This window comes from Haematobia irritans, chromosome 1, assembly GCF_050003625.1.
Source record: "Haematobia irritans isolate KBUSLIRL chromosome 1, ASM5000362v1, whole genome shotgun sequence".
In the NCBI taxonomy this organism is placed as follows: Eukaryota; Metazoa; Arthropoda; class Insecta; order Diptera; family Muscidae; genus Haematobia; species Haematobia irritans.
This window is the reverse complement of record NC_134397.1, coordinates 130,368,453-130,382,645: the sequence shown is the minus strand read 5'-3', so window position 1 is coordinate 130,382,645 and position 14,193 is coordinate 130,368,453. Positions and strand designations below refer to the sequence as shown.

At 37.7% G+C, this 14,193-nt stretch overlaps 1 protein-coding gene across 1 annotated transcript in view; it reads right to left on the bottom strand.

Moving 5' to 3' along the window:
* Positions 1-14,193, bottom strand: part of LOC142221794 (uncharacterized) — a 56,356-nt gene that overhangs the window by 5,226 nt on the left and 36,937 nt on the right. Inside the window, exons 2-4 of the mRNA XM_075291613.1 lie at positions 6,924-7,075; positions 6,653-6,787; positions 6,264-6,521 (exon numbers count right to left, since the gene is read on the bottom strand). Of these exons, the coding sequence (XP_075147728.1) occupies positions 6,264-6,521; positions 6,653-6,787; positions 6,924-7,075 (545 nt within the window). The remainder of the gene's footprint in view (positions 1-6,263; positions 6,522-6,652; positions 6,788-6,923; positions 7,076-14,193) is intronic.

Here is a 14,193-nt window from a genome sequence, read left to right as displayed (position 1 = left end):
TTTCATTCAAGTAATATTTTATTCGGAGCGGAGCGGTTTTTCATTTGGAAACCGCTCCGCTCCCGCTCCGCTCCGGATTTTAGAAATGCCGCTCCCGCTCCGCTCCCGCTCCGGCAAAAAAAGGGCTTGCTCCGCTCCGCTCCACGCTCCGCTCCGCTCCGGATCCCTGAGACGTATTACGTTTTATTGGATTTTTGTTAAGTTTTTTGTTATTTTACAGTAAATATATACTTAGATGCGAGCGTGAGTGGAATTTCAATCACGCTCAAACACATTCACGAAGAAATATTTGTACTCACGCATGCTATGTGGGTAGGAATTCACGGTCACGAAATGAAAAGTCATACTCGCACACGCTCACACATGAACAATGTTTATGCCTCACGCTTTCGCACGATTCACGACAATTTTCGTAATTCACGACAAATCTCGTAAGTCACGAATATTTTCGGAACACGACAATTTTCGTGGCTCAATAAAATTCTGGTAATTAACGAAATTTCTCGTGACTCACGCTATGGAAATCGTAAGCGTGATTAAATATGTAAAGGTGATTAAAATCGGTGAGCTTGAATTTAATCGTGAACGCGAATTTGTTCGTGATTGCGACTTTTTGTGTCTGTTTTACCGTGAGTGCGAATTTTATCGTGAATATGAATTTTATTGTTAACGTGAATTTTATCTTGAGCGTGAGTTGGATCGTGAGCGTGGGTTGGATCGTGAAAGTAAATTTTTATCGGGAGCGTGATTTCGGAGAAAGTTTACTCACTCACAATCACGAACACAATTTGATTTTTACTCATGCTCACGCGCTACACATTTTTCTTTAGTCCCGTTCACGCACATTCACGAGGTTTCGTTTAAATTTCATTCACGGCTTCGCGTGACTCACGAAAATGTTTTGTTTTTTTATACCCTCCATCATAGGATGGGGGTATATTAACTTTGTCATTCCGTTTGTAACACATCGAAATATTGATCTAAGACCCCATAAAGTATATATATATTCTGGGTCGTGGTGAAATTCTGAGTCGATTTAAGCATGTCCGTCCGTCCGTCCGTCTGTTGAAATCACGCTAACTTCCGAACGAAACAAGCTATCGACTTGAAACTTGGCACAAGTAGTTGTTATCGATGTAGGTCGGATGGTATTGAAAATGGGCCATATCGGTCCACTTTTACGTGGAGCCTCTAACAGAAGCATATTTCATCCGATCCGGCTGTAATTTGGTACATGGTGTTGGTATATGGTCTCTAACAACCATGCAAAAATTGGTCCATATCGGTCCTTAATTATATACAGCCCCCATATAAACCGATCCCCAGATTTGGCTTGTGGAGCCTCTAAGAGAAGCATATTTAGTCCGATCCGGCTGAAATTTGGTACATGGTGTTGGTATATGGTCTCTAACAATCATGCAAAAATTGGTCCACATCGGTCCATAATTATATATAGTCCCCATATAAACCGATCCCCAGATTTGGCTTGCGGAGCCTCAAAGAGAAGCAAATTTCATCCGATCCGGTTGTAATTTGGAACATGGTGTTAGTATATGATCTATAACAAACGTGCCAGAATTGGCCCATATCGGTCCATAATTATATATAGCCCCCATATAAAACGTTCTCCAGATTTGACCTCCGGAGCTTCTTTGAGGAGCAAAATTCATCCGATCCGGTTCAAATTAGGAACGTGGTGTTTGTATATGGTCGCTAACAACCATACCAAAATTGGTCCAATCACACAAAAATTGGTCCATATCGGTTCATAATCATGGTTGCCACTAGAGCCAAAAATAATCTACCAAAATTTTATTTCTATAGAAAATTTTGTCAAAATTTTATTTCTATAGAAAATTTTGTTAAAATTTTATTCGGTTCATAATAAAATTTTCATCATTGTCAAAATTTTATTTCTATCGGAAATTTTGTTCAAATTTTATTCGGTTCATAATCATGGTTGCCACTCGAGCCAAAAATAATCTACCAAGATTTTATTTCTGTAGAAAATTTTGTAAAAATTTTATGTCTACTTTGTCAAACTGAATTATATACGTATTGGATCGATATTTTTTTGATTTAACTTATACCACGTATGGACTTACATACAATTTAGAAGATGGTGTTAGGAGGTTTTAAGATACCTTGCCATCGGCAAGCGTTACCGCAACTTAAGTAATTCGATTGAGGATGGCAGTGTTTAGAAGAAGTTTCTACGCAATCCATGATGGAGGGTACTTAAGCTTCGGCCTGGCCGAACTTACGGCCGTATTTACTTGTTTTTTGTTTGTTTTTAACCCATGTCAATTTAACTGGCGGTGTAAAAAACCAAAGTATTATAAAGCGTCAATATTCGTGCTAATCCACTAGTATGTTGCCAAGAAGTGGCTTCCTCCCTTTTTACGATTCCTTCCAAATTCCCCACTGCACTGCAGATATGTTTTCCACATCATCAACGCATTTCTCGTCACGGGACATCCCAATTGAAGTTCAAAATTTTTTCAAAATCATTGTTTTTCAAACCTTTTTTCTCCAGGTCTTATGTTCAAAAATATGTAATTTTACTACCACAATTGCCCAAAGTTGCCCACAGCAACTTTTCAATTTTAAAAATTTCCCATCTGTTGCTTTTTTGCAATTCTAAGATTTGACTTCCAGAAATATTTTATTTGACATGTACTTCAATAGATTTAATAAAAACTTTCAACATTTTAGTTGTAATTTTTGAGAAAAGTCACATGTATAAAAACCTCTTTTTAAATGCGCAAATATTTTTTTCTTGAGGTACGTGCATATTAATGAAAAATTTTTTGCTAATTGACAACCAAATTAGCTGATTTTTCATTCAACTTGAAGAAAACACTTGTAGCTTTCGATACCGTTACAGTTTTATGAACAAAAACAACGCTGACAGTGAGTCTCAAAACACAAAAAGTTGCCCACAGGCAACTTTAGGGTCGAAAGGGTTAAAGGGGCAGCATCCACTGACTCTTATTCAGGTATCAACAACACAGAGATCCAACGGCCAATAACTGCCAGGAACTTATAATAAAATGCGCATTAAGTAGACGAACACTCAGGGTATCCCAAAGAGTTAAGAAGTGCGAGGAAATTCTCCGCGAACCTCTTTACGAGGGAATAAGGAACTAACCACTAGAGCGCTGGAGTACTTTGAAGCCTTCACGAATAATCTTGCTCTGATTATAGTAGCGGACTTTGAAACCTTATCGGTGTTTAATCAAAATACTAGCATCCAGTTACTCTGTTTCAGGTTTCAATGTACAAAATCTAGTGTAGTGGAGGAACCATCTACTGTCACAAACATGGCGACCCAACGATCAATAACTCTCAGGAGTCAAAATCTAGAATAAAATGAGTATTAAGTAGGGGAAACTCGATCCTGATGGCTTTCTAAAGAGTTAAGAAGTACGAGTAAATTCAGTTCTATGCTCGTTAAAAAGGGTATGGCACCTAGAGGACTTGTATTCCTTCATGAACAATCTGTGCACGCGGGAACTGAGAAGGGCTTAGCATAATTCTTGGTCGGATTATATGATTGAAGCCTCATTGGAAGATATGGAAGATATTAGCATCCACTCACTCTGCTCCAGGCTTCTAATGAGTGTAGTGGCGGAACTATCTACTCTCAACAACATAGAGACTCAACGGCCAACTACTGTCTGGAATCGGAATCTAACACAAAATGGGCTTTAAGTAGAGGGAATTCGATCTTCATAGTGTTCTAAAGAGTAAAGAATTGCGTGGAAAATCTGCATGGAGCTCTTTGACAAGACACTAATCTAGAGCTCTGAAGCGCTAGGATATCTTCACGAATAATCTGAGAGGATATAAACGGGAAGTGGGAAGGGCTCAGCGTAATTTTTGGTCTTATTATGGTAGCGGCGTTGAAAGCTCATTAGAGGCTTCCAATCTAAACTCTCCTCCAGGTTTCATTGAAAGATCGGAGGATCTTGGATACACATTTTCCTCAAAATCAGAAGGCGGAATCATCTACCGTCAACAACGATCGGTTACAGCCAGGAATAGGAATCTCGAATAAAATGTGATGGGATGCGATTATCAAGGTGTTTTAAAGAGTTAAGAGGTACAAGGAAGTTGTTCATGAAGCTTTTTAACAAAGCACTGGTCTCTTGAGCTTTGAAGGGATTGGATACCTTCACGAGTAAACGGAGAGTATATAAGAGAAAACTGATAAGACCCCAGTATAACTCTTGGTATGATTATAGTAGCGGCATTCAAACTTCACCGGATGATAAACAATAAACTAGGATCCCCTACTCTATTCCAGGTTTCAATGTACAACGTCTATTCAGAGAAATTTCGGAACTATCTGATGTCAAAAATATGGAGACTCAAAGGTCAGTTACCTCCTATCGGAACCTGTTATAAAATGGGTAGGAGGAAACTCTCTCGTTATAGTGTTCTAAATAGTTAAGAATTGTATAGAAATTTTGCGTGAAGTACGAGGAAATTCTCCTCGAATCTCGCTAATAAAGAAGGGGCCACTAGAGTGCCGGAGAAATTGGCAACATGTTCCATGTTCACCGTCCAAAAATAACATTTTGATCGGGTGACCATATTCCTTCTCTAAGTGTGGATATGGGACAAATATTTTCCTCGAAATAAAATGGCGGAACCTTCTACTGCCAGTCGGAAGCAGAATGATGGGATTTAAGTAGTTGAAAAACTCGATTGGGATGGAGTAAGGAAGAGCGAGAAAGCGGCCACTGGAGTTCTAAAAGATTTTGATACCTTCACGAATAATCTAAGTGGATATAAGTGAGAACAGAGAAGGGCTCGTCACAACTCTTAGTCTGATTTTAAAATCAGCATTGAAAGCTTATCCGAAGCTACACTTAATGCACAACGTCTAATAAGAATATTTGGGATATTGGACATACATTGTCTTCGAAATCAGACGGCGGAAACTTCCACTGTCAACAACATAAAATGGGCTTTTAGTAGAGGAAAACCCCGATTGGCATGGTATTCCATAGAGTTAAGAAGCACGAGGAGATTCCGTATGAAGCATTTGTTTGTACGTGAATAGCCTTATTAATATACCGCGAAAAGAAAATGAAAATTCGATAAGAGAGATTTGTATCCTAATTTTAATTTTATTGATCCTAGATTTAAAGCCAAATAGGTCGCTAAATTTTATTTAAAGAAGCAGCATCTTTGGCTCGGAATCACTTCAAAATCATTAAATCCAAGTAAACTTGTTTTTGAGTGTAAGCATTTATTCTGCCTTTTTTCTAACTCCATATGGACTAATATACAATTTAGAGGACAACTTTACACCCAGAGAAGGAATATGATCACCTCAAACTTGTTTCAAGAGCACCATGTTACTTTTTCACAGCGACCATGCAGCATTTTTGTCGCAACAATATTATTTTCTCGTCAAACATAACATGCTTTCCGAAATCAGATACATAATTTCCGAGAAAAGAACATGGTTTCGACAAACATGCTACAAGCTTTCCGTGAAAAATTAACATTTTGCTCTTGGAACATGGTTGTGGTGATCATATTCCTTCTCTGCGTGTAAGAAGCGTTAATATCCTTTGCCATCGCTAACTGTTACCACAGCCCAAGTAATTCGATTGTGAATAACAGTTTTTAGTAGAACTGTGTACGAAATCTATAGTGGAGGGTATAATAGATCCGGCCTGGTAGGATTTACTTGTTTTTGCTCCTTTCGGAGGGTTCAGAAGTCAAATCTGGAGGTCATACAGTACCATCCGGCAACAATTTCTTGTGACATTCTTCAACCTGATATTTTGTTTCGTTCAACAGACGGACGGACGATCTTCACCACGACCAATAATATATACACTTTAGTGGGTCTGAGACCGATATCAATGACTATGTCAGTATACCCTCCGTACTATGGTCTTCCCCATACATACAACGTATACAATTTTCTCCTCTACGCTCTAAAAATTGTTCTTGTGTACTTCTGTACTGTAATACAATCAACTATCTATTTACTGCGACAAAACGCTTCGATAATAATAACGAATTTTGTCATTAATATTGAGCCAACATAATAATTTCATAAATGCAATGAAACATTTCATTAATGTTATGATGTTTTTTTCGGGGACCTAATTATTTCATTCTCTTAATGACAAGGTTAATTTTCACAAAGAAAAAGAGTTTTCTTGCCGTTAGCGAAAAATTTTCGTTGGAAATGAAATTTTCCGTGTGTATGTGTTGGATATATAATCAATACTCACCCATATTTTGGGTCCGTAACATTTCAAATTCTCGCTGCCATTTGTCCTGACAAATTTTCCTTTCATTTTCCGAATTCTCTAGAGCACTCTTCAATAATGATATCTGCTCTTCCAAAGCCGTGCGTATTTTATCAACCTCATCTCGCCATTCCTCCGCTTCAGCCTGGGCTTTGGCCAATTGTGTTTGCAAATTTCTGGCTAAAGCTTGAGTTTGATTGTATTTCTCTTGCAATTCATTGTACTGCGTTTCGAGTTCATCTGTAAGAGTAGCAGAAAAAAACAAGTGCGTAATAGCAAAAAAAAAAAATAAAAAAAAATGGAAATCAATGCAAAACACAAATTACAAAGCACGTTGACCAACGTGCATTTCCTTCCAGGGATCTACAAACCATATTTCATTTTCAACTCATCTTCACATTCGCTGTACTGGTGGCGTAGATTCGTTTTTTCATTCTCCACAATTTTCAGTTTTTGGCGGACATATTCATCATCCCGTTGAGCTGCTTTTAATTCTCCCTGTAATCCTATTGCAATGGAAGGAAATTGTGTTAAGTTTTAGTGTTGCTTCCACCTTTATTGCATGGACTATGGATGGAATGAAGCTGGGCTAAGCTGCCATCCTCCTCAGTCCTTAATATGCTGATGACAGGCGGTACTTACTTTCAACATTCCAGGTTTTGGTGGATAACTCTTGTTCTAAGGTTTCAATTTTCATTTGCATTTCATTGATTTTCGTTTGCAGTTGATTCACATTTTTGTGCGCATCTTCCATTTGGACACTAAATTGAGTTTTCTGCTCCAACAGCTCCTTCCTGTAATTGAGAGGAGAAAAAACAAAAACAACAACCATGAATAGAAAGAGGAAAATGTGAAAATATGTTAATGAAAATGGATGCAGATGATGTGGACAAATGTTCTTTTTCCTCTTTGAAGTGAGGAATATTTGATGACCCCTTGCATTAGATGGATCTCAAATTCTCAAATGGATATTAAGGAGATTATGCGTAAATGTCTGTCGTCATTTTCGATTTGAAAGACAGGCCCAAAAATAAGTTTAAATCGTTAAAGTTTTTTAGATTTTGATAAACTATTTTACCATAGATGACCAAAACTACGGCGAAAGCCAATGAACCCAAATTGGATTTCAGCCCCAATGGCCGAGATAATTTCAATTTTCAATTTTCCTTTTCTGGACAGAATCCACAGTGGGTTAACGCGAATGTAAACCACTGTTGGTGGCTGGTCTCTTGGCCAGAGTTTGGGATTTTCTCTTAAAAAGAGAGTCCATAGTGGACTAACACAAAGGCAAAGTTTGAAGACCGTGGTTTGAGACTTTCTCCTATAGACAGCATCCAAAGTGGGCTAACACAAAGGAAAAGTAACATTGGTGACCGTTAGTTTGAGATTTTTTCCTATGGACCAAATCCATAGTGGGCTAAAGCTTTCACTTATGACCAGAGTTTGAAAAGGGCTAACACAAACACAAGTAGGAGTGGGTGGTGAGTCTTTATCAAGCATTGACATAGAGTGAAACCTCTCAAAACACCTTCTTAGTCGATCTAGCTCTTGGTATCCGTCCGTCCGTCTGTCCATGTATTCATTTCTCGCCGGATTCCGCTCGTAATTATTAACCGATTGTGATGAAATTTTGTACACTTAAGCGGTGGTGCATTAGATTACTTTGTGGTTTATTATATTTTTCGCCACCTAAAGTATAAAAATTCTTGGTCGTGGTGAAATTCTGAGTCGATCTAGCCAATTCCGTCTGTTGAAATCACGCTAACTTCCGAACGAAATAAGCTATCGATTTTAAACTTGGTACAAGTAGTTGTTATTGATGTAGGTCGGATGGTATTGCAAATATGCCATATCGGACCACTATTACGTATAGCCCCCTTATAAACCGATCCCCAGATTTGACCTCCGGAGCCTCTTGGAGGAGCAAATTTCATCCGATCCGGTTGAAATTTGGTATATAGTGTTGATATATGGCCTCTAACATCCATGCAAAAATTTGTCAAAACCGGTTTTTAATTATATGTAGCCCCCATATAAAACGACCCCCAGATTTGGCTTGCGGAGCCTCTTGGAGGAGCAAAATTCATGCGATACGGTTGAAATTTGGTACATGGTGTTGGTATATGGTATCTAGCATCCACGCAAAAATTGGTCCACATCGGTCCATAATTATATATAGCCCCCATATAAACCGATCCCCCGATTTGGCTTGCGGAGCCTCAAAGAGAAGCAAATTTCATCCGATTCGGCTGAAAATTGGTACAATGTGTTAGTATATGGTCTTTACCAACCTTGCAAATTGTGGTCGATATCGGTCCATAATTATATATAGCCCCATATAAACCGATCCCAAGATTTGGCTTGCGAAGCCTCTAAGAGAAGAAAATTTCATCCGATTCGAGTGGAATTTGGTACGTGGTATTAGAATATGGTCTCTAACAACCATGCCAGAATTGTTCCATATCGGTCCATAATTATATATAGCCCCCATATAAACTCCCCAAGGAGGAGTTCTATCACCTCTTCTTTGGAATGTTGCTATAAACAACCTTCTGGTTTCCCTAGAAAAAGAAAGGATAAAAGTGGTGGCATACGCAGATGATGTGGCGCTAGCAGTCAGGGGAAAATTCCCATCCACAATCAGAGATATTATACAGAGAGCTCTCCGGATGACTGAGAAATGGGCGAAAGATAATGGTCTTGGTGTAAATCCAGCAAAGACAGAACTAGTCATGTACTGCAAAGATCGTAAAACTCCCACGGTTAGGCCCATTTCCTTAGGGGGTACTGAAATTCCCTTTGGTGAGTGTGCAAAATACCTTGGCGTTATTTTGGACAGGAAGCTGAATTTTAGGCTTAATATTGAAGAGAGGGCGAGAAAAGCCACGGTAGCTTTGTACTCGTGCAAAAAGGCAATAGGGAAAAAGTGGGGACTAAAACCAAAAATTGTGCATTGGCTATACACTGCAGTAGTTAGACCTATAATGCTATATGGTGTTGTAGTCTGGTGGCCGGCACTTCAGAAACCGACTTGTTTAGATAAAGTTCAGCGTATGGCGAGCTTATGTATCTCAGGCGCATTTAGTAAGACAGGAACAGACTCCCTTAATGTCATGCTACATCTATTGCCTTTAGACATTTTGGCCAAACAGTCAGCTGCAACAACGGCTGTGCGGTTGCGCGAGCTATCGCTGTGGTCGGAAAAAATGTACGGTCATAGTTCGGTCCTCAAAATAATGTCAGATGTGCCTAACGTAGTGGATTATACCCTGGCAAAACCACTTTTCGACAAAAAGTTTGAAACTCTAATTCCCAACAGTGAGGCGTGGTGTACACAGACCCCGGGGAATAAAAGATATATAGATTTCTATACTGATGGCTCCAAATTGAATGGACAAGTGGGGTTCGGAGTATATTCTAAAGATCTGGAAATTCGAATAGCGAAAAGATTACCTAATCACTGTAGTGTTTTTCAGGCTGAAATATTAGCAATAAGAGAGGTGGCGAATTGGCTGAGAAGTAATGTTCCAACAAATATTGGCATTAATATATACTCAGACAGTCAACCTGCAATAAAATCCTTGGACTCTGTGTTCCTCAACTCGAAAACGGCCATCGACTGCCGCAAATCTCTCAATGAGATGGCTGAGCAGTACAATATTCACCTAATATGGGTGCCTGGCCATAGGAACATACCGGGGAACTGCGAAGCGGATGAGTTGGCAAGGCTAGGGACTACCTTACATATTCCAGGGGAACTGGAATTTGTTGGTATGCCCCTAGCTACCTGCAAGCTCATGCTGCGTGAGAAGGCTGTTAGGATGGCAAATGTTCGATGGGAGAATTGCAAGGGTTGTAACGACACCAAGCAAATATGGCCCCATTTCAACTTAAACCGCACACTAGATATGCTAATGTTCTCGAGACGTCAGATATCACTCCTGATATCTGCTATAACGGGTCGCTGCCTGATAGGCGATTTTGCAAAAACTATTGGCGCGAAGTATAATGACTATTGTATGAGCTGTCATGATGCGGAGGAAAAAGAATCAATTAAACACCTCTTGTGTGAGTGTCCTGCATTTTGTGTAAAGCGCAAGCAACTTTTAGGAGCATATAGCTTCAGATTACTGGCGGATCTGGAAAACGTTAACTTAAGCAGTCTGCTAATGTTTTTGGAACAATCTGGTTGGTTCAACAAAGAAAAATAATCAAGAAGGTTCAGCGGTTAAAACTAGAAGTGCCCATATGTAATAGGTACTTTTAGTTAATGTGGTATCACAATGGACTGAATAGTCTAAGTGAGCCTGAATCTTAATCGGGCTGCCACTTTAACCTAACCTAACCTAACCTAACCTATAAACCGATCCCCAGATTTGGCTTGCGGAGCCTCAAAGCGAAACAAATTTCATCCGATCCGGCTGAAATTTGGTACATGGTGTTGGTATATGGTATCTAACATCCACGCAAAAATTGGTCCACATCGGTTCATAACTATATATAGCCCCCATATAAACCGATTCCCCGATGTGGCTTGCGCAGCCGCAAAGAGAAGCAAATTTCATTCGATACGGCTGAAATTTGGTACATGGTGTTAGTATATGGTCTTTAACAACGTTGCAAAATATGGTCGACATAGGTCCATAATTATATATAGCCCCCATATAAACCGATCCCCAGATTTGGCTTGCGGAGCCTCTAAGAGAAGAAAATTTCATCCGATTCGGGTGGAATTTGGTACGTGGTATTAGTATATGGTCTCTAAAAACCATGACAGATTTGGTCCATATCGGTCCATAATTATATGTAGCCCTTATATAAACCGATCCCCATATTTGACCTCCGGAGACTCTTGGAGGAGCAAATTTCATCCGATCCGGTTGAAATTTGGCGTGGTGTTAGTACATGGTCTTTAACAACCTTGCAAAATATGGTCGACATAGGTCCATAATTATATATAGCCCCCATATAAACCGATCCCCACATTTGGGTTGCGGAGCCTCTAAGAGAAGAAAATTTCATCCGATACGGGTGGAATTTGGTACGTGGTATTAGTATATGGTCTCTAACAAATATGACAGAATTGGTCCATATCGGTCCATAATTATATGTAGCCCTTATATAAACCGATCCCCATATTTGACCTCCGGAGCCTCTTGGAGGAGCAAATTTCATCCGATCCGGTTGAAATTTGGCGTGGTGTTAGTATATGGTTTTTAGCAACCTTGCAAAATGTGGTCAACATCGGTCCATAATTATATATAGCCCCCATATAATCCGATACCCAGATTTGGCTTGCGGAGCCTCTAAGAGAAGAAAATTTCATCCGATTCGGGTGAAATTTGGTACGTGGTATTAGTATATGGTCTCTAACAACATGACAGAATTGGTCCATATCGGTCCATAATTATATGTAGCTCTTATATAAACCGATCCCCATATTTGACCTCCGGAGCCTCTTGGAGGAGTAAACTTCATCCGATCCGGTTGAAATTTGGCGTGGTGTTAGTATATGATCTCTAACAACCATGCAAAAATTGGTCCATATCGGTCCATAATTATATATAGCCCCAATATAAACCGATCCCCAGATTTGAACTACGGAGGCTCTTGACGGAGCAAAATTCATCCGATGCGATTGAAATTTGGTACGTGGTGTTAGTATATGGCTGCTAAAAACCATGCCAAAATTGGTCCATATTGGTCTATAGTTAAATATAGCCGATTCCCAATCACACAAAAATTGGTCCATATAGGTTCATATTCATGGTTGCCACCCGAGTCAAAAATAATCTTCCAAAATTTTATTGGCATAGAAAATTTTGTCAAAGTTTTATTTCTATAGAAGATTTTGTCTAAATTTTATTTCTATAGAAAATTTTGTTTAAATTTTATTTCTATAGAACATTTTGTCCAAATTTTATTTCTTTAGAAAATTTTGTCCAAATTTTATTTCCATAGAAAATTTTGTCAAAATTTTATTTCTATAGAATATTTTGTCAAAATTTTATTTCTATAGAAAATTTTGCCAAAATTTTATTTCTATAGAAAATTTTGTCCAAATTTTATTTCTATAGAAAATTTTTCCAAATTTTATTTCTATAGAAAATTTTGTCCAAATTTCATTTCTATAGAAAATTTTCTCAAAATTTTATTGGTATAAAAAATTTTGTCAAAATTTATTTCTTAGAAAATTTTGTCAAAAGTTTATTTCTATAGAAAATTTTGTCAAAATTTTATTTCTATAGAAAATTTTCTCAAAATTTTAATTCTATAGAAAATTTTGTCAAACTGAATTATATACGTATTTAATCGGCCATTTTTTGGTTAATACGAGTATATACCACGTATGGACTAACTTACAATTTAGAAGACGGTGTTAGGATGTTTTAAGATACCTTGCCATCGGCAAGTGTTACCGCAACCCAAGTAATTCGATTGTGGATGACAGTCTTTAGTAGAAGTTTCTACCCAATTCATAGTGGAGGGTACATAAGCTTTGGCCTGGCCGAACTTACGGCCGTATATACTTGTTTTTTTTTTGTTTTTTTTGTTTTTTTTTTTTTTTAAATTAAAAAAACATTTTTTTACATTTTTATTGTAAAAACATTGGGGGTTTGTACGTGAATAAAATTGTTAAAATAGCGCAAAAAGAGAATGAAAATTCGATAAATTTTAATTTAAAAATGACTATATTTTAAAGAAGCCGCATTTTTGGCTCGAAATCAATACCAAAATCCTTAAGGAAGGTCAACATCTTTGAATTCAACAAAATTTTTGTTTTGAGTGTAGTGCAACATGTGATGGTTTTGTTGTCTGTTTAAATCAATTCGGCTGTTAATACCAACACCCTCAAAAAAAATCGCCTCTCTAACATATGTTCCAAACATATTTTGCAGGAAGCACATATATTATTGGATACTGCCGAAACATTAATATGTTTGTTATATGAGAAAATATTATATGTTAGGAAGCATTTTGAGCCCAAAAATATTATATGCTTGGAAGAATTTTCCCCAAAGAAGATTGTGCTCATTCCACGAAATTTTTTAGTTATTGGCACCTTTTTCTGTAATACAAATAATGTTGAAGAAATTATTCAATTTTATAATTTTTTTAAATTTTACCTTTCGCCTGGACGGAGAATCGAACCGAGGACCATACAGTTTGTAAGCCAACACACTACCACTGAGCTACGTAGCTGTTATAGTCACCAGAAGACAATTATCGTTATAAGTTACATTTATATAGCATAGTTTGCAGCGCCCACGAGCCCATGCAAACATAACATTATTTAACAGAAACATACATGTGTTGGCAACGTGGAGCAGTGGTTAGCATGTCTGCCGTACATGCAAAGGGTCGTGGGTTCAATCCCTGCTCCGACCAAACACCAATTGTTTTTTTTTTTAATTTACATATTTATATTTATACTATACATTTTTATAATGAAACTTCGAAATGTGGGTTATTAAAAATTTACAGTAAGAAACGGTGCTTGATATAAACGAAATGGACTGAGCTTTTGGATAAAATATAATTTTTTTATTGCAAAAATAACAATTTTGTAATAAAAAACTGGTTTTGGTATAAAAGTTTGATATTTTGGAAGGAATTCAAAAACTCTAACAAAGGAAGAACGTGGGGTCGAGTATAAACATACATAAATAATTTTATAATATACACAAATTAAATAATATTTAGACTTAAATTAAATAATATTTAGACTTAAGCGTATACAATTTTTGGCCTTATCATAAAGCAGTTTCCGAAACAACATATAAGCGGTTTCACAGAAATTGCTCTCTTTCGATTCTCTCGCTGTGTTAATTTGATATCTTTCGTCAACCCTCCCGGTGTTTATCTCTATTTCTTTCTCTATACTCTCTCTCTCTGTCGCTCTCTGAATAAA